General features: G+C 41.6%; 1 protein-coding gene across 5 annotated transcripts in view; it reads right to left on the bottom strand.

Moving 5' to 3' along the window:
- LOC106611554 (follistatin-related protein 5) overlaps positions 1-24,822 on the bottom strand; it is a 161,281-nt gene that overhangs the window by 93,432 nt on the left and 43,027 nt on the right. For all 5 annotated transcript variants that reach the window (XM_014211881.2, XM_014211882.2, XM_045723863.1 and 2 more), the window contains exon 4: positions 4,277-4,528. In XM_014211881.2, the coding sequence (XP_014067356.2) occupies positions 4,277-4,528 (252 nt within the window). The remainder of the gene's footprint in view (positions 1-4,276; positions 4,529-24,822) is intronic.

Genomic DNA, 24,822 nt, shown 5'->3' with positions numbered 1-24,822 from the left:
ATTTGCAACTTGACTTAAGTCTTTTCGAGGCCTCGATATCTGTTTCTTGTCTTACTGTGACATTAGCATGGCATTAGTGTGACGTTATATAAGGCAGCTCTACTGGGTCTGTGGTCCGTGTCTGCCAGACACAACAAAAGCAATGTCGCAAATACAATATTTGCGACATCTGTAATGGAAATGGAAGATATATGAGAATTATTTTTATCCGTTCAACATCATTTCTATTCGTTCGATAGTCGTGGATTTTTCTTTAGTGCGTCAAATGATGATGGAAATGGTATTTTTCAAATAAATGATGACTGCCGATGCTTGCCTACTGCTTGCAAAATAGATTTTTTCAACTATAAAAATAACGTTTCTTTGCAGGACAAGGATTATCCTGACTTTCAAGAATGCTTGAATTGCTTCACCTTGCTTTTCTGGTTGGTTTGATGCAAGTTTCACCATCCAATTACTTCAGATCTACAGGAGTGCAAGTATCACCATGGCACGAACCGTGGCGATACGTTGGCCCATGAGAATTATTAGAATATGGCAAATATTAGTCAATTATTGCATTCTATCCTTGCTGGCTTTTGCGGGCTACCTGAGACATGAAACAGATAGGTGGGAAGGCATACAGTTTGTTGACAATTTATTAATGCACAATTTGCCTAAATAGGTTTTGGAAACACTTCAACCACTTCATTATTATTCAACACTGTAGGTTTCTGTGATGTCATTACGTCCAACTGTTATCGAAACAAGATAGTTAAATGGAAACTCACCCTAGCAGGTAATTGTCGCATCTATTTTCAATTTTTTTTTTAAAGCCAACAAAAGAATTACTTGACAAGTTAATTGAAACATAGCTACTGATCTCATGATTTAAGTACGAAGAAGTTCAATTGGTTAATTTCCCTGCCAAGTTTGTAAAGATAGTAGGGGTCATGTTGGATATCAAGGACTACATGCTCTGATTTGGTCGGTCCATACACTCTTCGAAAAAAAGGTGCTATGTAGAACCAAAAAGGATTTTTCAATTGTCACATTGTAGAACCCTTTGAAGAACCCTTTTTGGTTCCAGGTAAACCCATTTTTGCTCCAGGTAGAACTATTTTGGGTTCAATGTAGAACCCTTTCCATATAGTAATCAGGTATTATACTTCATTTTATAGAAATGGCTGAAGCTGAATTCGTCTGCATTTACATTGACACGACCAAAAGGGAAAACAATTTTAGAGTGATATTGAAATGATTGGAAATCACGATTACACTAAGATAGTATTTATGCCCATTAACTCAAGGTAAATTGAAATCAGGGTCTGCATGGGCTATAAATATGTGAATGACATGTTTTATAATATGACATTTAGGCACATTCCATTTCACCACTAATAACCCCCAATCATAACACGTTATAATTATGTCTGGATTCTAGCTGTAAGCGCCACTACACATTTGCCTCAATTATCTATTTCCCACCATTTTAGCTGTGACTTTTGTATGCGCTGCAATGAACAAATCCTCTACATTCATTTGCCGCCAAGACCTACGCGGGCACTAATGTGGAAGAAAGACAAATGTTGTAAGCATTAGGGCTTTGCCCTATCAGGGAAAATACTAATGGAATAGCAGGAAGTGGCTAGAAGTGCAGTAATACTGCAGTCTATTTCTAGAGAGAAAAACAAAGCTTTTAAGGGTCCATGAATATTTTAAAAAGGAGAGGGCTCTAATTGGACCAACAGGTCTACGAGCAGCTCACATCGAATAAGAAATTGATTACAAATCAGTCACTGTAAAACACAATTCTGGGCACGGACAAAGAGCAACTAAAAGAAACCATTTTCAGGCCGAGAGCCTTTTTGATTTGGCTCATGTTGATCTTGTATTGATTCAGCCTACGTTGGTCAAATATCACAATCCCACTTATGAATGCTCATTGATTGAGGCTTGATTTTCAGATGGCTAGGATGGAAGGTTGACCAGACAGGACACATGGAGAAGTTGATTAGAGCATCAGACAACCAGGGACAGATCATTGATCCAAATGTCTTTGTCTGATTGGTATGAAAAGGATTGGTACCCTTTGCGTATGCATGCAGACAAAGGGTACCAATTGAATTGCCTCAGACTCATGCATGGGAGGAAAGTGATAATACTTTCATTACGGAGGGTTTTTATACACAGTTCTTTGATGGGGCCTTTTGTTCCGCAAAATATACAACCATCTTCGACTATATTATTCTTCCAATTCCAAACTAATAACTGTGATGGAAAATGGGAAACATGAGTTTTACATTTACTGTATTCCTATTTTCCTGTGTAGCTTATCATGTAGTGTGACAATTCACTTGCAGCAGTTCGCTTACACAGGAAACATGCAATTGTGCATCCTGCAAAAGGAAAGGTATATTAAAACTCTGTTTCCCAGAAACCCAGGTAAACCAATGTTTCTCTCACTAATATTATAAGAAATCACATAGCTTTGTCATGTGTACCAATTATCTCTCCTTCCTCCCAAAGTGTGCACTTGTTTACTTCCCTTCACTGATTTGAAAGGAAATAACTGGTATAAGATGGTGGAAACTCCCACTAGTCCTTGCCTCCACCAATCCAATGCTTTTCGATTTGTGTAAAGTAGTGAACAAGTGCACACTTCAGGAAAAACAAAGATATTATTGAGACCCATTCCATGGTCTACACCCTACATACTCAACTGGCGGACCACGGACCGGATCAGGACCCAGAACGGGGTTAATACTCGGTAGGGCTTCGAGGTCGCATGGGTTGCGAGGTGGGGGTTTGTTACTAAGCCGATAAATTACAATGTCCATCCGGACCTTTGCCACCTAGGAATTTTTTGTGTGACTGGACCTTCTCAAATATTACTTGAGTATCCCTGGTCTACACCATAACACCTATGAAAAGCCCATTTTTTACCATAAAGGAAAAGTAATTGGTGTCTTTGTACAATCAATGTTCCAGAGCATCGGAAATTCTCTGGGGAAATCAAAGCATTGGTGTGTATAGTACTACCACCTGCTCGTGACATAAAAACAAGCAATGCTTTGCATCAACTGAGAAACTAATAGAGATAGCAGGGTACAAGAAGTAGCTGCTGTATGCTGTATCAGGTTCATAAAGTGAGAGATGGCTCCATCACTGTACAAAACCATTCTTTCTAACAACAAAAACATTCTGTGTAAGATATGAATTTCTGAGAACTGCAATGGGGCAGGATCTCTGGTGGCTTCTCCAAAGCTCTAATTTAGACTCTTATAGGAAAAGGTGCTATCTAGAACATTAAAACCTCTTAAGGATCCGCCCCTTTTTTTTCCTTCAATTTTCGCCTAAAATGACAAACACTATTCAAACTGCCTGCAACTCAGGCCCTGAAGCAGGGATATGCATTTTCTTGGTACCATTTGAAAGGAAACACTTTTGTCTTATGTGGAAATGTGAAAGGAATGCAGGAGACTATAACACAATAGATCTGGTAAAAGATAATACAAAGAAAAAAACAACAGTTATTTTGCATTTTGTTTGTACCATAATCTTTGAAATGCAAGAGAAATGCCATAATGTATTATTCCAGCCCAGTTACAATTTTGATTTTGGCCACTAGATGGCAGCAGTGTATGTGGAAGGTTTTAGACTGATCCAAAGAACAATTGCATTTCCGTTCAAAATGTTGTATCAAGACAGCCCAAATGTGCCTAATTTGTTTATTAATAACTTTTCATGTTCAAAATTGTGCACTCTCCTCAAACAATAACATGGTATTCTTTCACTGTAATAGCTACTGTAAATTGGACAGTGCAGTTCGATTAACAAGAATTTAAGCTTTCTGCCAATATCAGATATGTCTATGTCCTGGGAAATGTTCTTGTTACTTACAACCTCATGCTAATCACATTAGCCTACGTTAGCTCATCCGATCCTGAAGAAGTTAAAGGGTTCTTCGGCTGTCCCCGTAAGAGAACCCTTTGAAGAACCCCTTTTCCTTTTTAAGTTGCAGGTAGAACCATTTCTACAGAGGGTTTTACATGGAACCCAAAAGGGTTCACCTGGAACCAAAAAAGGGTTATCCTATAGGGACAGCCAAAGAACCCTTTTATTAAAGAGTATAGAGCATAAAGAAGATAAAATGAATCTCCTGTAACTACTTTGCTACTGCATAAAGGGAACATACACCACAGAAGATCTCTGAACAATGTTGCTTTGACCCCATAATATGATCTTGCACGTTCCATGACAGACATTTTATGAAGTTATGAGATGTAATTCTTACCTTTGTAGAAGCATTCCTCACTGTGCGTGATAGTAATTCTCTGTGCACCCAGACAGGAGGCACGGTGGAGCTCACAGTGGTTCTGATACAGCTTGCCGTCCGAGCCACACACCGGTTTGTAGTGTGGTTTACAGCGGTCCAGACAGTTGCACTCCCCTTTACCACTCTCATGGTTGACCACGCAGTGACGCCCAAGGCCACAGTACTTGTGCTCACAAGGACTCTGGAAGCCATTGTTATGGCCCAAAAACCCTGCAAGGAAAACACAAATAAAGAAACGTTTCAAATCAGAAAATAATAAGAGTAATAGGACGATAGTTTGTTAGAGTTTGAAAGTTGGCTTAAGGTACAGATGTAGGATCTTGATTTGACCAGTTTCTCACAGAATAAAAATGATCCTGCAACAACAGGAAATGTGAATTATTGTGTGGATTATAATTAATATACATTTTTTGTATGGGTTGATAGATTTTTAGTGAGGGCAAATCAAGTCTGACATTTTTAAATGGAAATTTCAAACGTTAGAAGGCTTTTTAAACCTTGATTACACTACAAGTTTGCATTTCCTGCAACAACAGGGTGATCAAATTAAGATCCCATGTAGATTATACAAGAATGTAAAAACATCAGAAACTAGAAAAGTAATAAGATGATAGTCAAAGTTTGAAAAGCTTTTGAAGTTTACTTATAGTAACTGTCTAGGTTTAATACGAGTAAATCTCGTATTGAGGCAAAAATGTGTGTTTTATATTGTTTTGTACTACTTTTCAGGCAGTGAGTTATCGTTTGTTTAACAAGTCAACCTTCACAAGCAGTAAGTATTCTTGTCAGGGCAAGGAGCACGATAACCTCTCATCCGTATCAAATGTGTTGGGTCGCAAACGGAAGGTTGCTCTCTCTTAGGTCCCCTATCCACCAGTTCCATTGCCCTTTGGAATCACTCTCAAGGGCAGTATGCAAATGACTTTTCCTTATTTGTTTCAAATGCAATTTTGTACTGATCTCTCTCTGTATGGCTTAAGGTTTCACTAGCAACATTGTTTCAGCTGGGCACTCAGTTTCCCGCCACCGATGAGCTCGGGATGGACACAGCTCCGTTTCAAGTGTTCTGACTTTTTTTTTTACAAAAAAGGTTCATTTGTCAGCAAGACGCATCAATTAGGCTAATTCGGGCTACCAGAGTGTACACCTAATGACAATCGCTGAATGTAATTACACTTTTTGGTGTTTTGTAACCGAAATCTCCTTCCATTAATCAAATGATGGGTTCACACTTCACAGTGCACTTTTTGGATGCTGGAATCATTTTGGTGTTGACGAATGTGCGTAGGTTGCCTACTTTTTGGAGTGATTTGTTTGACAGTCAGATGAAAACATGAAATTAATAGGGACCCCCGAATATCACGGTATAATTGGCACTGCTCAAGGGGAATAAGAACATGGCCACCAACGCTGGAAAAACAATCCCACTGAGACTAATGATGGCCACTGAAATGATGGGAACATTCACTCAATAAGCATCATTTATCTGCTGGAGGTCTATTTATGTTGCTTTTTGGTTGTTTACCGCCATAATTATTAGGGCACGATTTCACTACGTAAGCTAAAAGCATTGTGAATAAAGTAAGAAGAAAAATGTGTATACACAGCGTTTTGACTCTAGTGTGAGCGCTGTCCTACTTCTCACAAATCCACCACTATTTTGAAATGTTTATATTTATCAGACAATCCACTGCTGTAGTGAGCTATATAACATGAAATATACATTAGGATCAAAGTATAAACAAGGGGCTACCATACTCTTCTCTGTAATCATCTTTGAGCTTTAGTATTGGCCATTGAATAAGGAGTGGTGCATCATAATGGCACGATGCTTCAGTGCCTCAGATGCCTTCTTTACAATTACCAATGCATCTGCCCCACTAGGTGCACATGGTGTTCTAATAAACAAACCCGCTATAGAGAAAAATAAAAACACTCTACTCTCATTGGTCGACGAGGGGATCCGTTGGCAGGGAACCTGAATACAGTAACAAACCAACCACTCGTAAAGAGGCTTCGTCACCCTGGTAGCGACTCCACGTGGGTGCATTATTGTCACGGTCTTGGAAATGAGCGGACCAAGGTGCAGGGTGAGTATAGTTCCACATATTTATTTAAGTGAAACTAACAAAACAAAATAACAAAACTTACAAAGACCATGAGGACGTAGTGCCCAAACACACTAACAAACAATCAATATCCCACAAAACACAGGTGGGGAAATAGCTACCCAAATATGGTTCCCAATCAGAGGCAACGATAAACAGCTGCCTCTAATTGGGAACCCCATTAGCACCAACATAGAAATAGATATACTAGATCACCCCCTAGTCACACCCGGACCTACTACACCATAGAGAACCAAGGGCTCTCCATGGTCAGGGTGTGACAGTACCCCCCCCCAAAGGTGCGGACTCCAGCCGCAAAATCTGAAACCAAATGGGGAGGGTAGGGTGATTAGTGTCGGTGGCGGCTCCGGTGCAGGTCGCAGCCCCCGCCCAGACCCCGGATCCGGCCATCATGCCGGGCTGAACGCCATGCCTGGACTGGGCACCGTGCCTGGACTGGGCCCCGGCGCAGAGAAAGGCTCCCGCCATGGAGCGGGACTGGACGCCGTGCCTGGACTGGCCACCGGCGCAGAGGAAGGCTCCTGCCCTAGAGCTGGACTGGACGCCATGCCTGGACTGGGCACTGGCGCAGAAGAAGGCTCCGGCCATGGAGCGGGACTGGACGCAGTGCCTGGACTGGGCACCGGCGCAGAGGAAGGCTCCTGCCATGGAGCAGGACTGGACACCGTGCCTGGACTGGCCACCGGCGCAGAGGAAGGCTCCTGCCCTAGAGCTGGACTGGACGCCATGCCTGGACTGGGCACTGGCGCAAAAGAAGGCTCCGGCCATGGAGCGGGACTGGACGCAGTGCCTGGACGCAGTGCCTGGACTGGGCACCGGCGCAGAAGAAGGCTCCTGCCATGGAGCAGGACTGGACACCGTGCCTGGACTCTCCGGACCGTTGACCGTCACTGATAGCTCCGGGCCATTGACCTTCCTGGGAAGCTACGAGCCGTTGAGCGTCCCTGGAAGCTCCGGGCCTTTGAGCATCCCTGGAAGCTCCGGACCATTGACCGTCCGTCCCTGGATGCTCTGGACCGTAGACCGTCGCAGGAGGTTCCGGACCGTGGAACGTCGCAGGAGGTTCCGGACCGTGGAACGTCGCAGGAAGCTCCGGGCAGTTGAGCATCCCTGGAAGCTCCGGGCCGTTGACCTTCCCGGGAAGCTCCGGGCCGTTGAGCATCCCTGGAAGCTCCGGGCCGTTGAGCGTCCCTGGAAGCTCCGGGCCGTTGACCGTCCCTGGAAGCTCCGGGCCGTCCCTGGAAGCTCCGGACCGTCCCTGGAAGCTCTGGACCGTCCCTGGAAGCTCCGGACCGTGGACCGTCCCTGGAGGCTCTGGACCGTGGACCGTCGCAGGAGGTTCCGGACCGTGGACCGTCGCAGGAGATTCCGGACCGTGGACCGTCGCAGGAGGTTCCGGACCGTGGGCCGTCGCCGGATGCTCCGGACCGTGGGCTGTCGCCGGAGGCTCCGGACCGTGGACCGTCACCGGAAGCTCCGGACCGCGGAACCGGTACAGGTGGCACCGGACTGGTGACACGCACTTCAGGGCGAGTGCGAGGAGCAGGCACAGGACGTTCCGGACTGGGGAGGCGCACTGGAGGCCTGATGCGTGGGGCAATCAATATCTCACAAAACACAGATGGGTAAATAACTACCTAAATATGGTTCCCAATCAGAGGCAACGATAAACAGCTGCCTCTAATTGGGAACCCCATTAGTACCAACATAGAAATAGATATAATAGATCACCCCCTAGTCACGCCCTGACCTACTACACCATAGAGAACCAAGGGCTCTCCATGGTCAGGGGTGACAATTATCCCCTATCTGTCAGGGAGGATTTAAAAGATACAAGTGTCTACGTTGTGGCCTGATTCGAGCCAATCAATGGCCATGGTTCGCTGTGATTTATTCATCCCCCTCGGTGCGGTGGCATAATGATTCTTCAATGTGACTTTGTGTTGCACAGCAAGGTGCCCAAATGCCACCGACGGGGTCATAGAAGGGCAGAGGGAGTTGGTTATTGGTATGCACGCCCAGTCTCTGGGTGATCCAGTGACATCAAAGACAAATGAATAATCCTGTGCAATGATTTGTTTATTGATGACTAGCCGTTTCAAAGTGAAAGGCGTGCGGCGGGAGGGAGGGAGTATCCGATTCTGGGCGCTGGTTAGCGTTACTGCATTTGTAATTGTTGCTGGCTTTATCCGATGAAAAAACTATTTCCTTTGGAACTTTCACTTGGAAAATGTTCATTCATTATTCATAACTGTATTGTACAGCAATGAGGACAATTTTCAGAAAGACAGATGGACAGATAGAGTTGCGTAGATGAACGGCTATATCCAAATACATGGATAGTTTATAAAGAAGCTTCACAGGGAACTGTCTTGATTTGAAGGCAACAACAATAGTGGAAAAGACTGAGGTAAACAATATGCTGAACCAGGGAAAAATAAGTCATGCTCACAGGGATACAGTGGGTGTCAGATTTATTCAGCCCATTTGCTCAGTCTGATGGTCTAGGAAGCATTTCACCTGTCGTTTATGAAGCATGTGACAAATAAAATAAAAATTGATTTGAACATATGTTGACCCCAGGGTACATAGTTTGAAGGGCAAACTCTATGTAACTCTAAAGAGTTACATGGACTCAAAAGACATGACCAGAATGACATTGCAGGGGTTCAAACACGAAAGCATTTAGGATGGAAAACTCAATAATGCCCCTCTGCACCACTCGTTGCATCATACTCTGCTAAATCATTATAATACATAAATATCTAGTGCCTTGTGGCTACCAGAAGCATTTACCTCTTCGGTATGCGCCACCTTACTCTCTTTGCGATGCCTTTCTGAATCTGAAGCCTTCAAACCCATTACAAAGCTGAATCTAACTGAATCGCTCCCATTCACATTCATAAGCATGCCCCCAAAGCATGCTATTTACAGCACTCTCTCAGATATACAATGCATGCTTTTTTCCCAACAATATCCCATTTGCCGTTCTCCATTTGTTCCATAAACCCAGGATGCAAGTCCCGGCCCATGTGATGTTTTTCGTAACAGCGGCTCTGAGTCCTTGGGGAAAGTCGGGAGTGTAGTAAACAACAGTTTGGAAGCTCTCAGATCATCTCAGCTCATCTCACCGTGGTGAGTTAAGATTCCCCAGAAGACCCACGTGCGAGAACAAGATGATGCAAGTCTGAATAAACAGCACACTAAACAATGGAAAAACTTTACATGACACAACGCACAACATGACTCGCTCCCCACACGTCACCCCGCTTGGATTACTTCCTTGAAAGTTGCACTAGTAACATATTGTGTTACCACGGTCTATGGAGAAGCGACATACGTAGAAAGTGGGTAAAACCGGAAGGGTGTCTGCACTCGAGAAAAGCAATAACATTAACGCTAGCAGGAAAGACTGTTTATTTTTACTAGCATACCTGCTGTCATGGAAACAAAGAGTAATATATTCACGGTGGCAGGCCCGTGTCATTTAACCTGCTACCTTTCAATCCTGAACAATTGTAATTCATTCCTCCACATTGGCTTAATTAAAAACTGATAAGAGTGTTTTAGGCAGAAGAGAGAAGCCTGATTTAGTTCTCGCCAGTGTGTGTCATCACTAATCATTTGTGGTATTTTTGTATTGAGAAAGACTTTAACGTTAATAATATTAATAAATACCCAAGAAATGACCCCCTGCTCAGAAATAACAAGGTTGCCGGCTCTATTCTTACATCACTGCATTGCAGGGCATATGACTACAGGGGAAAACGACATGTATATTGCACTCTGTTGGTGGCAAGAATTATATAATAATTTACATTGGAAAAGTGTTGAATCAAGTGTCAAAAATCTCTTCCCGTTTATTTTGAACCTGTATGGCACAGCTGTCAACATTTTTGTCCTCAAATGAAACTGGTATATTTTTCTATTTATGCCAGTTCCTTTCAGCCAATTTCTATCTTAAATATATGTCAGGCAAACAAGTTCCCTACCTTCTCCCTTTTACACTTGCCTCCTCCATTTTTGTGGTAGTGCTGCAATCAATTGGTTGTAAATTAGGATTGAGCAGATATTCCCATATATTTTCGATAGCTGCATATGTAACACAACTCCTTCTATTCATAATGTCATTAATAAATATAATAACATTTTTCAAAAAAAAATCCATAAACAATGTTTTTTTATTAATCAGTATATTTGAGTTTAACCATAACATTGGTTGTAATATTTGTTCTATCTATTCTGGGGGATAAAACTGAAATTGTAACCAGCTTTGTATGGCTTGTTTAAGACAGAGCAATACTTTAAACAAAATGTTATTTTCAGTTAGTCGGAAATGATAAGTTGTAATCTTAGTTAGCATCTCTTGACACTGGACAATTTCCTCAGTGAACCTATTGCAAAGTTAATTCTATTGTGTTCTGTACAAGGGGACTGAAAATGTATTTACCAAAACTAATGTATGTTTGTACAATATCGAGTTCCACAATATGGAAAGGAGTGGTAGGGAAGATGGAGAAATACTGTACATACTATTATAGACACATATGAATGAATTCATGTTGAGCGTGGGTTTACCCGCAGTATGTAATTGACAATCTGTACAATTACATACCAAATGGGAAAAAATTGACAATTATAGTGAATTTCTATTTTTAAAAGTTCTAGGATCAAGATGTAATTGGTTTTATTACACAAAATGGTAGGCTAAACGCAGTGCCAGTGGTCTCCCATTGTTACTAAAAGCATGTGTAGGCACAGACTTGCTCTGAGCTGAGTGACGCCCAACTGTTAAAACATTGTTCAATATAGATGCCTCATGACATTTTTGGAACGGTAAAAAGAACATACACGCTTAAACGTTTTGCTACTGTATCTTCAATTCAAATAGTGTGATGCATCTGTCCAAATCCTCAATGACTTGGAGAGGCCTATACCTCTTTATGGGAGAAAGATTCCCAAATATTTTAATGCTGTTTCTCTGCCAACGCAACATTGCTAGGAATGCATCCAATAGGTAGTCACGACGTCACATTGGAGATGATCAGAGGGTTGTCACAAGGTTGTCGCTCAACATTTTCTAATAGTACCGATGTTGTACAAAGTTGTAGCCTATGAAGTTGCTGGAATGTTGTGTTGGCACCAAAGCTTATGCTCTGAAAAAGGTGTTGTAAAGTCCATCTCATCACAACCTACATTACAGTAATTGCAAAATTGCGACAATTTACTGTGCTTGTTAGTGTTGCTTAAACAACTAATGAAAACGTTTAATAAGTGATTATTTGAAGCGCAAAAGCTTTTGCCGCCATTTAAAGCAGCCTCAAAAAGTTAAAGAAAATGGATGTTCCCCTTCCACGTAAATGACTCCATCACATAGGCCTTCGGGTTCCTCTCGATGTAGCTCACAAGTGAAGCCTGAACAGAAACAGGTTGTCAAGGGAGATAGCTAAGTATTCAACAGGAAAGTACTGCTGTCGGCACAACAAGCTAAACCTATCCAAGCGTGCTCAGCCAATCGATTGACTGCAAGTGAGCATTAGTCCCCTGTTCTAGACCAAAGCACACAATTGGGTGTGTAAAGGTGCTGTTTGTGCAATCCAACTGCACGTTCGCTCATCCAGGGTTGAACTTTCCGTCCCATTACTCTCTTTGGCCTGATCAGTCACTAGGGGCCCATGCTTTTCTCTCAGTGTGTCCATATTAGAATGCATCCCTCATTCCATGTCAGTAAATGGTCCTATTTGTCAGAGCGTGCCATGCTTGACTAATTGTCAACTCCTAACACTACTCCCAGTGTTAATTCACATAACATTAAGTTGTCTTGCTGGTGGCAGCTAGCCACAGCGTGTGTTTGGTGGCATACGATATCTTGGGGAGTTTTGGTACAGTTGTTATTTTTGGCTTTTTGACCGCTGGTTTTCTGGTCGAAGGGGACAGAAACATATGTCCCAGTAATGTGTTCATATTATGATGTGGAATTAGTTCGTTTGAGGATGGGTTTTGTTTGATCTATTAGAACAGCTTGTTAATAGTGTGTCAAAAGAACACAAGGACATGCTGCATGTCACATTTTGTGTTTGTGCGTCTGAGTCGGTGTGTTCTTTAGAACAGCAACTATTGAATCTGAAACAGGGGAATTACCATCAGAACCCAAATGAATCAAAGATTCTCCCGCTTCTGTAAAGAAGCGTACACCTCTGATTGTAAATCCAAACCAGTCCTTTCTAAAATAATTAATACGAACTCCTCTTCTCTCAAAAGAGGAAGCCACCTCGCTGGGAGCCTAAATCGCTCTCAATGAACTCAAATGGGCATTGGATAGCATAAACAAAGGCAAAACACCTGGATGGGACGGTATAAATTCTGAATCAATTACAGTGGGGCAAAAAAGTATTTAGTCAGCCACCAATTGTGCAAGTTCTCCCACTTAAAAAGATGAGAGAGGCCTGTAATTTTCATCATAGGTACACGTCAACTATGACAGACAAAATGAGAAATAAAATCCAGAAAATCACATTGTAGGATTTTTTATGAATTTATTTGCAAATTATGGTGGAAAATAAGTATTTGGTCACCTACAAACAAGCAAGATTTCTGGCTCTCACAGACCTGTAACATATTCTTTAAGAGGCTCCTCTGTCCTCCACTCGTTACCTGTATTAATGGCACCTGTTTGAACTTGTTATCAGTATAAAAGACACCTGTCCACAACCTCAAACAGTCACACTCCAAACTCCACTATGGCCAAGACCAAAGAGCTGTCAAAGGACACCAGAAACAAAATTGTAGACCTGCACCAGGCTGGGAAGACTGAATCTGCAATAGGTAAGCAGCTTGGTTTGAAGAAATCAACTGTGGGAGCAATTATTAGGAAATGGAAGACATACAAGACCACTGATAATCTCCCTCGATCTGGGGCTCCACGCAAGATCTCACCCCGTGGGGTCAAAATGATCACAAGAATGGTGAGCAAAAATCCCAGAACCACACGGGGGGACCTAGTGAATGACCTGCAGAGAGCTGGGACCAAAGTAACAAAGCCTACCATCAGTAACACACTACGCCGCCAGGGACTCAAATCCTGCAGTGCCAGACGTGTCCCCCTGCTTAAGCCAGTACATGTCCAGGCCCGTCTGAAGTTTGCTAGAGAGCATTTGGATGATCCAGAAGAGGATTGGGAGAATGTCATATGGTCAGATGAAACCAAAATAGAACCTTTTGGTAAAAACTCAACTTGTCGTGTTTGGAGGACAAAGAATGCTGAGTTGCATCCAAAGAACACCATACCTACTGTGAAGCATGGGGGTGGAAACATCATGCTTTGGGGCTGTTTTTCTGCAAAGGGACCAGGACGACTGATCCGTGTAAAGGAAAGAATGAATGGGGCCATGTATCATGAGATTTTGAGTGAAAACCTCCTTCCATCAGCAAGGGCATTGAAGATGAAACGTGGCTGGGTCTTTCAGCATGACAATGATCCCAAACACACCGCCCGGGCAACGAAGGAGTGGCTTCGTAAGAAGCATTTCAAGGTCCTGGAGTGGTCTAGCCAGTCTCCAGATCTCAACCCCATAGAAAATCTTTGGAGGGAGTTGAAAGTCTGTGTTGCCCAGCGACAGCCCCAAAACATCACTGCTCTAGAGGAGATCTGCATGAAGGAATGGGCCAAAATACCAGCAACAGTGTGTGAAAACCTTGTGAAGACTTACAGAAAACATTTGACCTGTGTCATTGCCAACAAAGGGTGTATAACAAAGTATTGAGATAAACTTTTGTTATTGACCAAATACTTATTTTCCACCATAATTTGCAAATTAATTAATTAAAAATCCTACAATGTGATTTTCTAGAAAAAAAATGCTCATTTTGTCTGTCATAGTTGAAGTGTACCTATGATGAAACTTACAGGCCTCTCTCATCTTTTTAAGTGGGAGAACTTGCACAATTGGTGGCTGACTAAATACTTTTTTGCCCCACTGTAGGTCCACTAGTACTCGAAAGTATTAATACAGCCATTCACAAAAGTTAATTTGGGAAAGATGTGAATACAGCACTAATTTGGCTTTTATTCAAAAAAGGTAAGGATGCCAACCAGTGTTCTCACTATCTCCCCTTATCTTTGATAAACACAGATATTAAACAGTTTTCTAAAATATTGTCGTCCCGTCTCAAAACTTCATTAGTTAAACTAAGGAAAAAACACCAATTTCCCTCAAATCGACTGATCGCTTCATCAAAAAAGATATATAATTTAACTAGGCAAGTCAGTTAAGAACAAAGTCTTATTTACAATGTTGCCTACCCCAGCCAAACCCCAATGACACTGGGCCAATAGTGCACAGCCCTATGGGACTCCCAATCATGGCTGGTTGTGATACAGCCTAGAATCGAACCAGGGTCTGTAGTGACACCTCTAGCACTGAGATGCAGTGCCTTAGACCGCTGCGCTACTTGGGAGCCCCATTATATGCAGACAATAATTTACTGTATCTAGACAATGTACAGTTGAAGTCGGAAGTTTACATACACTTAGGTTGGAGTCGTTTTTCAACCACTCCACACAATTCTTGTTAACAAACTATAGTTTGGGCAAGTCGGTTAGGTCATCTACTTTGTGCATGACGCAAGTAATTTTTCCAACAGTTGTTTACAGGCATATTATTTCACTTATAATTCACTGTTTCACAATTCCAGTGGGTCAGAAGTTTACATAGACTAAATACACTGTGCCTTTAAACAGCGTGGAAAATTCCAGAAAATGATGTTATGGTTTTAGAAGCATCCGATAGGCTAATTGACATCATTTGAGTCAATTGGAGGTGTACCTGTGGATGTATTTCAAGGCCTACCTTCAAACGCAGTGCCTATTTGCTTGACATCATGGGAAAATCAAAAGAAATCAGCCAGACCTCAGAAAAAAAATGTAGACCTCCACAAGTCTGGTTCATCCTTGGGAGCAATTTCCAAACGCCTGAAAGTACCACGTTCATCTGTACAAACAATAGCGCGCAAGTATAAACACCATGGGACCACGCAGCCATCATACCGCTCAGGAAGGAGACGTGTTCTGTCTCCTAGAGATGAACATACTTTGGTGCGAAAAGTGCAAATCAATCCCAGAACAACAGCAAAGGACCTTGTGAAGATGTTGGAGGAAAAAGGTACAAAATATCTATATCCACAGTAAAACGAGTTCTAGATTGACATAACCTGAAAGGCCGCTCAGCAAGGAACAAGCCACTGCTCCAAAACCACCATAAAAAAGCCAGACTACGGTTTGTAACTGCACATGGGGACAAAGATTGTACTTTTTGGAGAAAAGTCCTCTGGTCTGATGAAACAAAAATAGAACTGTTTGGCCATAATGACCATCGTTATGTTTGGAGGAAAAAGGGACGGCTTGCAAGCCGAAGAACACCATCCCAACCGTGAAGCACGGGGGTGGCAGCATCATGTTGTGGGGGTGCTTTGCTGCAGGAGGGACTGGTGCACTTCACAAAATAGATGTCATCATGAGGATGGAAAATGATGTGGATGTATTGAAGCAACATCTCAAGACATCAGTCAGGAAGTTGAAGCTTGGTCGCAAATGGGTCTTCCAAATGGACAATGACCCCAAGCATACTTCCAAAGTTGTGGAAAAATGGCTTAAGGACAACAAAGTCAAGGTATTGGAGTGGCCATCACAATGCCCTGACCTCAATCCTATAGAAAATGTGTGGGCAGAACTGAAAAAGCGTGTGTGAGCAAGGAGGCCTATAAACCTGACTCAGTTACACCAGTTCTGTCAGGATGATTCACCCAACTTATTGAGGGAAGCTTGTGGAAGGCTACCCAAAACGTTTTACCCAAGTTAATGCTACCAAATACTAATTGAGTGTATGTAAACTTCTGACCCACTGGGAATGTGATGAAAGAAATAAAAGCTGAAATAAATCATTCTCTTTACTATTATTCTGATATTTCACATTCTTAAAATAAAGTGGTGATCATAACTGACCTAAGACAGGGATTTTTACTAGGATTAAATGTCAGGAATTGTGAAAAACTGAGTTTAAATGTATTTGGCTAAGGTGTATGTAAACTTCCGACTTCAACTGTATCTCAATCGCTCTCAAACGCATTGAAGATCATAGATAAATTCTGATAAATGAATCTAACCAAATCAGCCCTACTGCCTCTCAAGACCCGATGGAGGACTCCATCTCACCACAATCTTTTCCCATTACAAATATTTGGGAGTAGCTAAGGTTCCTTCCTTAGATGAAACCATTGCCAGAAATGTTAACAGAATGCTAAAATAATTTAAAATCTACCTCAGTTTATGAAATAATATCTCTGTTGCTATAACCGGCAGAATATCTATTGTCAAAATGAAGTTCACCAAAAAGTTCACCAAAAAACAAGCTTTGTATTAGACTTGAAGCTTTTCCTCTGTCATATACTCAGAATTTCTGATTACCTGCATTTCTGATTACCAGTGATGTCTGGAAATAGCACACATAGAAGACATGACTGTCAGGCTTTAGCTTTGCAAGACTCTGAAGCCATGTCAAGCAAAAAACAAACAGAGGTGATTGACAGAGGTGTGTTTGAAAAGGCAAAAAAGAAATTCCTTGGGTGGTAACTGTTTCTTGTTGGATCAAACAATTTCCATAACCATTGACCTGAATGGAAAAAATAGAAGGGAAATGAAATATGCATCTATTCAAAAAGCCTTAGAGGCGACCTAAGAAAAAGTGAGAGCCTGCAATGTTGTCTGCTCTTTGTTTATGCAGTTTCTAGGAGTCCAGACGACACAGAGTGTGCTGCCGATACGATGAGCACAAAGCCAATCCGGTCATTCATTATTTAGAATGTAAAATAAAAAACTTTAAGTGTTCTGTCCGCTGCTCTTTGCTTTGAGATGGGCAAGGATATAGCCATTGAGATAGGAAGATAAAGGGAGATGAACTTGAAAAAGTGAGGGTTACTTATTTATTTATCCCTAGATTTCTCTGTTGATTAATTTATAGATACAGTAAGTAGCAGGATGTAGAACCAAGTGCCCTTATGGTTGTCTGCATCCTCACTGCCCCAAGTCAAAAGCATTGTGAATGCATAAATGGATCAGTGCCTTGTCAGAATTGCCCAAGGAATATTACTTATTTTGGAGGGAAACATCCATGTGTCGCAAAACAAATGAGTCACAGAATGACTACTGATGAGATGAAAGTGAGATAAACTAAGCTCCTGTAGGGACTGGGGTTATACAACCAGGAACATGTGTTCCAACTCTGTCATTTGGATCTTTGTATTTATGCTCAGCAGGTGCCTTATAATATTCATAAAAAATGAGTTTAGGAGCATAATCGGGGGGGGGGGGGGGCTGGGTACTTACATACCTAAGAGCATTATTCATCTCTCGTGACGCAAGATCTTTGCACAGCTCCCTACTTTAATTTCACCACAACACTGCTGTCTTCGTTGCAATTCTAATCAAACTTTGGAGAGAGTAAAGTGAGATATTTCCTCTTGAGGAATGCTTATGAATAGACATTCGATTAAACCACTGTAGAATTACAGGAACTTGATTCTCGCCCTCTCAGCCACAGAGTTGTGTAGCTAAGTCTAGCTACTTAAGAACTCATTTTAAAGCAGTTAACCCACTGTTCCTAGGCCGTCGTTGTCAATAAGAATGATGGTGTTGTTTGTGGCCATGCAGTTGTGGGTGAACAGGATGGGACTAAGCACGCACTCCTGAGGGGCCCCTGTGTCAGGGGTCAGCATGATGGATGTGTTGTTGCCTACCCTCACCGTCTGGGGGCAGCCCATCAGGAAATCCAGGATCCAGTTGGAGTGCAATAAAGATTGCGTTATCTGTGGATCTGTGAATCTGTTTGGGCAGCATGCAAATTGGAGTGGGTCCAGGGTGTCTGGGATAACGGTGTTGATGTAAGCCATGACCAGCATTTCATGGCTACAAATGTGAGTGATTTGGGGTCATTTAGACAGGTTACCTTGGCATTCTTGGGCACAGGGACCATGGTGGTCTGCTTGAAACATGTAGGTATTACAGACTGGGTCAGGGAGAGGTTAAAAATGTTGGTGAAGACACTTGCCAGCTTGTCAGCGCATGCCCTGAGTATGCGTCCTGATAATACGTCTGGCCCTGCCACCTTGTGAATGTTAACCTGTTTAAAGGTCTTACTCACATCAGCTACGGAGAGCGTGATCACACAGTCTTCCGAAACAGCTGATGCTCTCACGCATGGTTCAGTGTTGCTCGCCTCGATGCGAGCGTAGAAGTTATTTAACTCGTCTGGTAGGCTCGTGTCACTGAGCCGCTCGTGGCTGGGATTCACTTTGTAATCCGGGATAGTTTGCAAGCCCTGCCACATCCGACGAGTGTCAGAGCTGATGTAGCAGGATTCGATCTCAGTCCTGTATTGACACTTTGCCTGTTTGATGGTTCATCGGAGGGCGTTGCAGGATTCCTTATAAGCATCTGGGTTGGCATCTCTTTCCTTGAAAGCGGCATCTCTAGCCTTTAGCTCAGTGCGGATGTTTACCTTTAATCCTTGGCTTCTGGATGGGACATATAAGTACGGTCACTATGGGGACGATGTCGTCGATGCACTTATTAATGAAACCGGTGACTGATGTGATAAACTCCTCAATGCCATCAGATGAATCCCGGAGCATATTCCAGTCTGTGCTAGCAAAACAGTCCTGTAGCTTAGCATCCGATTCATTGGACCACTTCCGAATTGAGCATGTCACTGGTACTTCCTGTTTGAGTTTTTGCTTGTAAGCAGGAATCAGGAGGATAGAATTATGGTCAGATTTGCCAAATGGAGGGTGAGGGAGAGCTGTGTGGATTCAAGGTGATCTAGAGTTTTTTCCCCCTCTATTTGCACAGGTGATTTGCTGGTAGAAATAAGGTAAAATGGATTTCAGTTTAACTGCATTAAAATCACCGTCCAATAGGAGTGCTGGAACTGGATATGCATGTTCTTGTTGGCTTATGGCCCTATATAGCTCGTTGAGTGTGGTCTTATTGCCAGCATCGGTTTGTGGTGGTAAGTAGACAGTTAAGAAAAATATAGATGAAAACTCTCTTGGCAAATAGTATAGTATACAGGCTTATCATGAGCTATTCTAAATCAGGCGAGCAGAACCTCGAGACTTCCTTAATATTGGAGCGCTGCATATGGGGCCCCGCTGCCGCTAGGGGGCTCCGTCGGGGTTTCAACTTATTGTTGAGAGTTAGAAAAGTTGAACACACAAGGTGTAATTTCGAAATTTGGTAGTGCAGCCGCAGTTTTCCTCTCATGTCAGTCATTCACAGTCACTTAATTAGCCCATTTTTGAGCGGGATTGCTAGTAAGGAAGTCTAGCCAGCTATCTAAGCCTTGTAGTATCTAAGCCAACCGGGCATACAGGGGCCCCCATTGATCACTGGGCGAAAAGGGTCAACATCAGGTGATGTCTTTATCTATATATTTCCGGATATCTGACATTTTATTAGATATAAGGAGTAGACATGCTCCAGATACGCATGTCCTTCATTTCATATACGGTGCTAGGATATGCACCATAACTGGACAGTTTCTACATTTATCCAATCCAGCCTCCGAAATCTCCCTGCTACCGTATGAGTCCAGGGAGATATCTGAGGTGAGATATGTTCAAGACACGCACCTGATGCACGTGCACAAGCTTATATATTTGTAAGCGGGTATGTGTCACAATATGACATACTTAAGCCTTTATACTCAGGCATGAAATAATCCACATATTTTCAGAAATGTATCATATCTGTTGTCATTACCATATGAAGGTGACATATCTGAGCATACATTTGCACTATATTCAGAAGTAGGCTATACAAGGCACGGAAAGGCAAACATCGTCAGATTTAATCCAAGTTGCTATTTCCAAGGAACATCGCTGATATTTGTATTTTAAAAATGCAGTATAGCAAATCCAGAGATCCAATCACAACATGTGTTTTCTGGAAAGATAAAAAGATAGGCCAATCTTTGAAAAACATTTATTTAATTTTTTTAACAGAAAATAAAAGTTGCGCACTCTCAATGTTCATATCCCTGCCTGCCCTGTTTCATATTATGGACAATGAGATGAGTGCGGATTGGGTTGTCAGCGGCGGTCCCTCACAATCCAGAACCAACGTGGTGGCAGAGTGTTGGTCTGTGATCCACTCCAAACTGTCAATGCATAAATCTAAATTGTGTCGATATTGCAATAAAATATTTCACATAACCATACCCCAAGGTAGCTAACATTAATCTGCCTGCTTTATTCATGACGAAAAAACTAATTGTGACTAGCCAAGTTAATAGTTAACTAGTTAGCAGCTCGTTAGCTAGTTAGCTTATATTAACCAGTAATACAAAATCTGCCTAAATTTTTTAAAACATTAGCTGTTACCTTGATGTTTGATAGGGGGTAAAAAAGGAAGGCAATTTTGTTATTTGTTAGCTAGGTTGCTAGCTAAGTTAGCTAAGCTACCAGTTAACTTTTACCAACTTATCAAGCCTAGCTAGCTAGCCCTACTGGCCACTGGCCAAATTCGTTAACGTTCTTGATTCCAGTTACTAAGATAAATAAAACATAGCATTAACTTCTTTGAGGTATTGTCAGCACAGCTTCTCACTTCATTGTTTCTCCATTGCCAACAAAGTCAAGGTATTGGAGTGGCCATCACAATGCCCTGACCTCAATCCTATAGAAAATGTGTGGGCAGAACTGAAAAAGCGTGTGTGAGCAAGGAGGCCTATAAACCTGACTCAGTTACACCAGTTCTGTCAGGATGAACGGGCCAAAATTCACCCAACTTATTGAGGGAAGCTTGTGGAAGGCTACCCAAAACGTTTTACCCAAGTTAATGCTACCAAATACTAATTGAGTGTATGTAAACTTCTGACCCATTGGGAATGTGATGAAAGAAATAAAAGCTGAAATAAATCATTCACTTTACTATTATTCTGATATTTCACATTCTTAAAATAAAGTGGTGATCATAACTGACCTAAGACAGGGATTTTTACTAGGATTAAATGTCAGGAATTGTGAAAAACTGAGTTTAAATGTATTTGGCTAAGGTGTATGTAAACTTCCGACTTCAACTGTATCTCAATCGCTCTCAAACGCATTGAAGATCATAGATAAATTCTGATAAATGAATCTAACCAAATCAGCCCTACTGCCTCTCAAGACCCGATGGAGGACTCCATCTCGCAATCTTTTCCCATTACAAATATTTGGGAGTAGCTAAGGTTCCTTCCTTAGATGAAACCATTGCCAGAAATGTTAACAGAACGCTAAAATAATTTAAAATCTACCTCAGTTTATGAAATAATATCTCTGTTGCTATAACTGGCAGAATATCTATTGTCAAAATGAATATATTGCTACGGCTGAATTTATGTAGTTCAATGCTCACCATTCTGGATATTGGGGAAAAAATTCATAGTACGGTTTGAAAATTTAAATGGAAAGGTAAATGATCCCAGATTAATTTAAATAAATTAACACATTTACAAAGAGGGACAGATGTAAGACGACTATCCGTACCAAACTTTAAAATGTATTTCCAGGCACTAGCATTTCGCCCCATCCTAAATTGGTTTAGATAACATTATTCTGCCCCCTGGCTGACTATAGAGAGAAATATGGTGTCTCCTATTGCCTTGGAAGAGGTGGTATTCACTGATATATCCCTTAAACGATGTAAACTATGCTTTGGCCCTATTATTGCTTGCACAATTACCATTTGCCACAAAATTGAAAGACAATAGAATAGAAATGGCATGCCCATGCTCCAATATTTCACAATAATGCCTTGTGATCTGGAGGGCGACCTTTTGCATCCCTCCAATGGTCCAAATGTGGAAGCTGTATCCTTACCGATATCATGGAAAGTAATGGTTTGAGAGCATTCCAAGATTTGAAAGATACAGTAAGTACACATTACCAGGCAAATCCTTTTTTCTATATTTTTCTATGCTGGCCTATGGAGTCCCTTGGAAAACTCAACTACTGAACCATCCAATGATGGGCTCCCAAAATAACTGATCTCTATAATATATAAACACCTTTTGGAAAGCTCATATTCTAAGCTAGCCATTAAAAACGTTTTGTTCACAGATTGAATCTGAACAACCCTTGAATCTGAACAACCCTTTAATTGGAACAGAATATGGAAAAATATGACCTTGGCATCCTGTAATCCGAACCATCAATTTATACATTTTAACCTCTATGGGCAAGGCGGGACGAATTCGTCCCACCTACGTAACAGCCACCTGAATTCAGTGGCGCGATTTTTCAATCGTTTGAAATACTATTACTTCAATTTCTCAAACATATGACTATTTTACAGCTATTTAAAGACAAGACTCTCCTTAATCTAACCACACTGTCCGATTTCAAAAAGGCTTTACAACGAAAGCAAAAACATTAGATTATGTCAGGAGAGTGCCCAGCCAGAAATAATCAGACACCCAAACCACAGCTAAATGCAGCACTAACCTTTTATGATCTTCATCAGATGACACACCTAGGACATTATGTTATACAATACATGCATGTCTGTTCAATCAAGTTCATATTTATATCACAAAACAGCTTTTTACATTAGCATGTGACGTTCAGAAAAAGCATACCCCCCGCAAACTTCCGGGGAATTTACTAACAGTTTGCTAAATTACTCACGATAAACGTCCACAAAAAGCATAACAATTATTTTAAGAATTATAGATACATTACTCCTCTATGCACTCGATATGTCCGATTTTAAAATAGCTTTTCGGATGAAGCACATTTTGCAATATTCTAAGTACATAGCCCAGCCATCACGGCTAGCTATTTAGACACCCGGCAAGATTAGCCTTCACCAAAATCCTATTTCCTATAAGAAAAATGTTCTTACCTTTCCTGTTCTTCGTCAGAATGCACTCCCAGGACTTCTACTTCAATAACAAATGTAGGTTTGGTCCCAAATAATCCATCGTTATATCCAAATATCCTCTGTTTTGTTCGTGCGTTCTAGACACTATACGAATGGTAAATAACGGTCGCACGCATGGCGCATGGCGTGACAAAAAATGTCTAAATATTCCATTACCATACTTCGAAGCATGTCAACCGCTGTTTAAAACCAATTTTTATGCCATTTATCTCGTAGAAAAGCGATAATATTCCGACCGGGAATCTGCAATAAGCTAAACAGCCGAATGAAATTTCTCCACGGGGGCGAATCGTGCACGCGCCTCATTCAATGGTCCTCTGATCGGCCACTTGGATAAGGCGATAATCTGTTTCAGCCAGAGGCTGCCTCGTCATCGTTCAGGTTTTTCCCGGGTTCTGAGAGCCTATTGGAGCCCTGGGAATTGTCACGTTACAGCTAAGATCCTTACTTTTCAATAAACAGATGCAAGACGCACGACTCCTTGTCAGACAGGCCACTTCCTGCATGAAACCTTGTCAGGTTTTTGCCTGCCATAGGAGTTCTGTTATACTCACAGACACCATTCAAACAATAATATGCATATTCTAGCTTCTGAGTTGGTGTAGGAGGCAGTTAAAAATGGGCACATATTTTTTCCAAAATTCTCAATACTGCCCCCTAGCCCAAACAGGTTAAGTTTATTCACAGACTGTATTTAACACCAAGGAAACTGGCCCTAACTGTTCACTGTGTCCCCTAAATCATTACTACTGTACTGGTTTTAATAGGTTAATGTTGCGTAGGCTTACGTTTTTTAAGTAATGTAAAAAAAAAAGGAACGGTAGATCTCAGCTTGCATTTTGACTCAAAAAAGGTTTGTGACCACTGCTCTAGAATATCAAAAACATTACATGTAAAGATGTCCCCTGATATGGACCCATTTTACCCAGTGGATTTTCTTAGTGACTTAGTCAAAAGTCATGGCAAAATGTGTAGAATTGCAGGATATTACCTTTGAAAACTCAAAATTATCTCCACCCAATTGCAAAATCTGAAGAATTGCATAATATTAGTTTAAAAAAAAATAAAAAATCTGCCAAATGGCAAAATGAGAGAATTTTTTTAGATTTTTTTGCAATTGGGCGGTGATAAGGCATTCTACATTTTCTGTAGAACCCATTGCTAAATGGGTTGAATTGCAGAAAATGTACTGTAACAACAAACAAAAAAATTATCCACTGCCATTATTTTAACTGTGAGGTGGCGGGGGCCCCACAAACGGGCCCCCAAAAGGAGAGGGGTTGCTCTGACTCCTAATTTTAGGCTGTCCTAATATGGACACCATATAATGATGAGAAAGTCAGTCAGCAAGATGATAATGGCTATCAATCGAAGCTTGATTTGTCAACAGCAACAATTGC

Source organism: Salmo salar, chromosome ssa09 (genome assembly GCF_905237065.1).
Source record: "Salmo salar chromosome ssa09, Ssal_v3.1, whole genome shotgun sequence".
NCBI lineage: Eukaryota > Metazoa > Chordata > Actinopteri > Salmoniformes > Salmonidae > Salmo > Salmo salar.
Note: the sequence above shows the minus strand (reverse complement) of the source record. Positions and strands in the feature narration are given on the sequence as shown.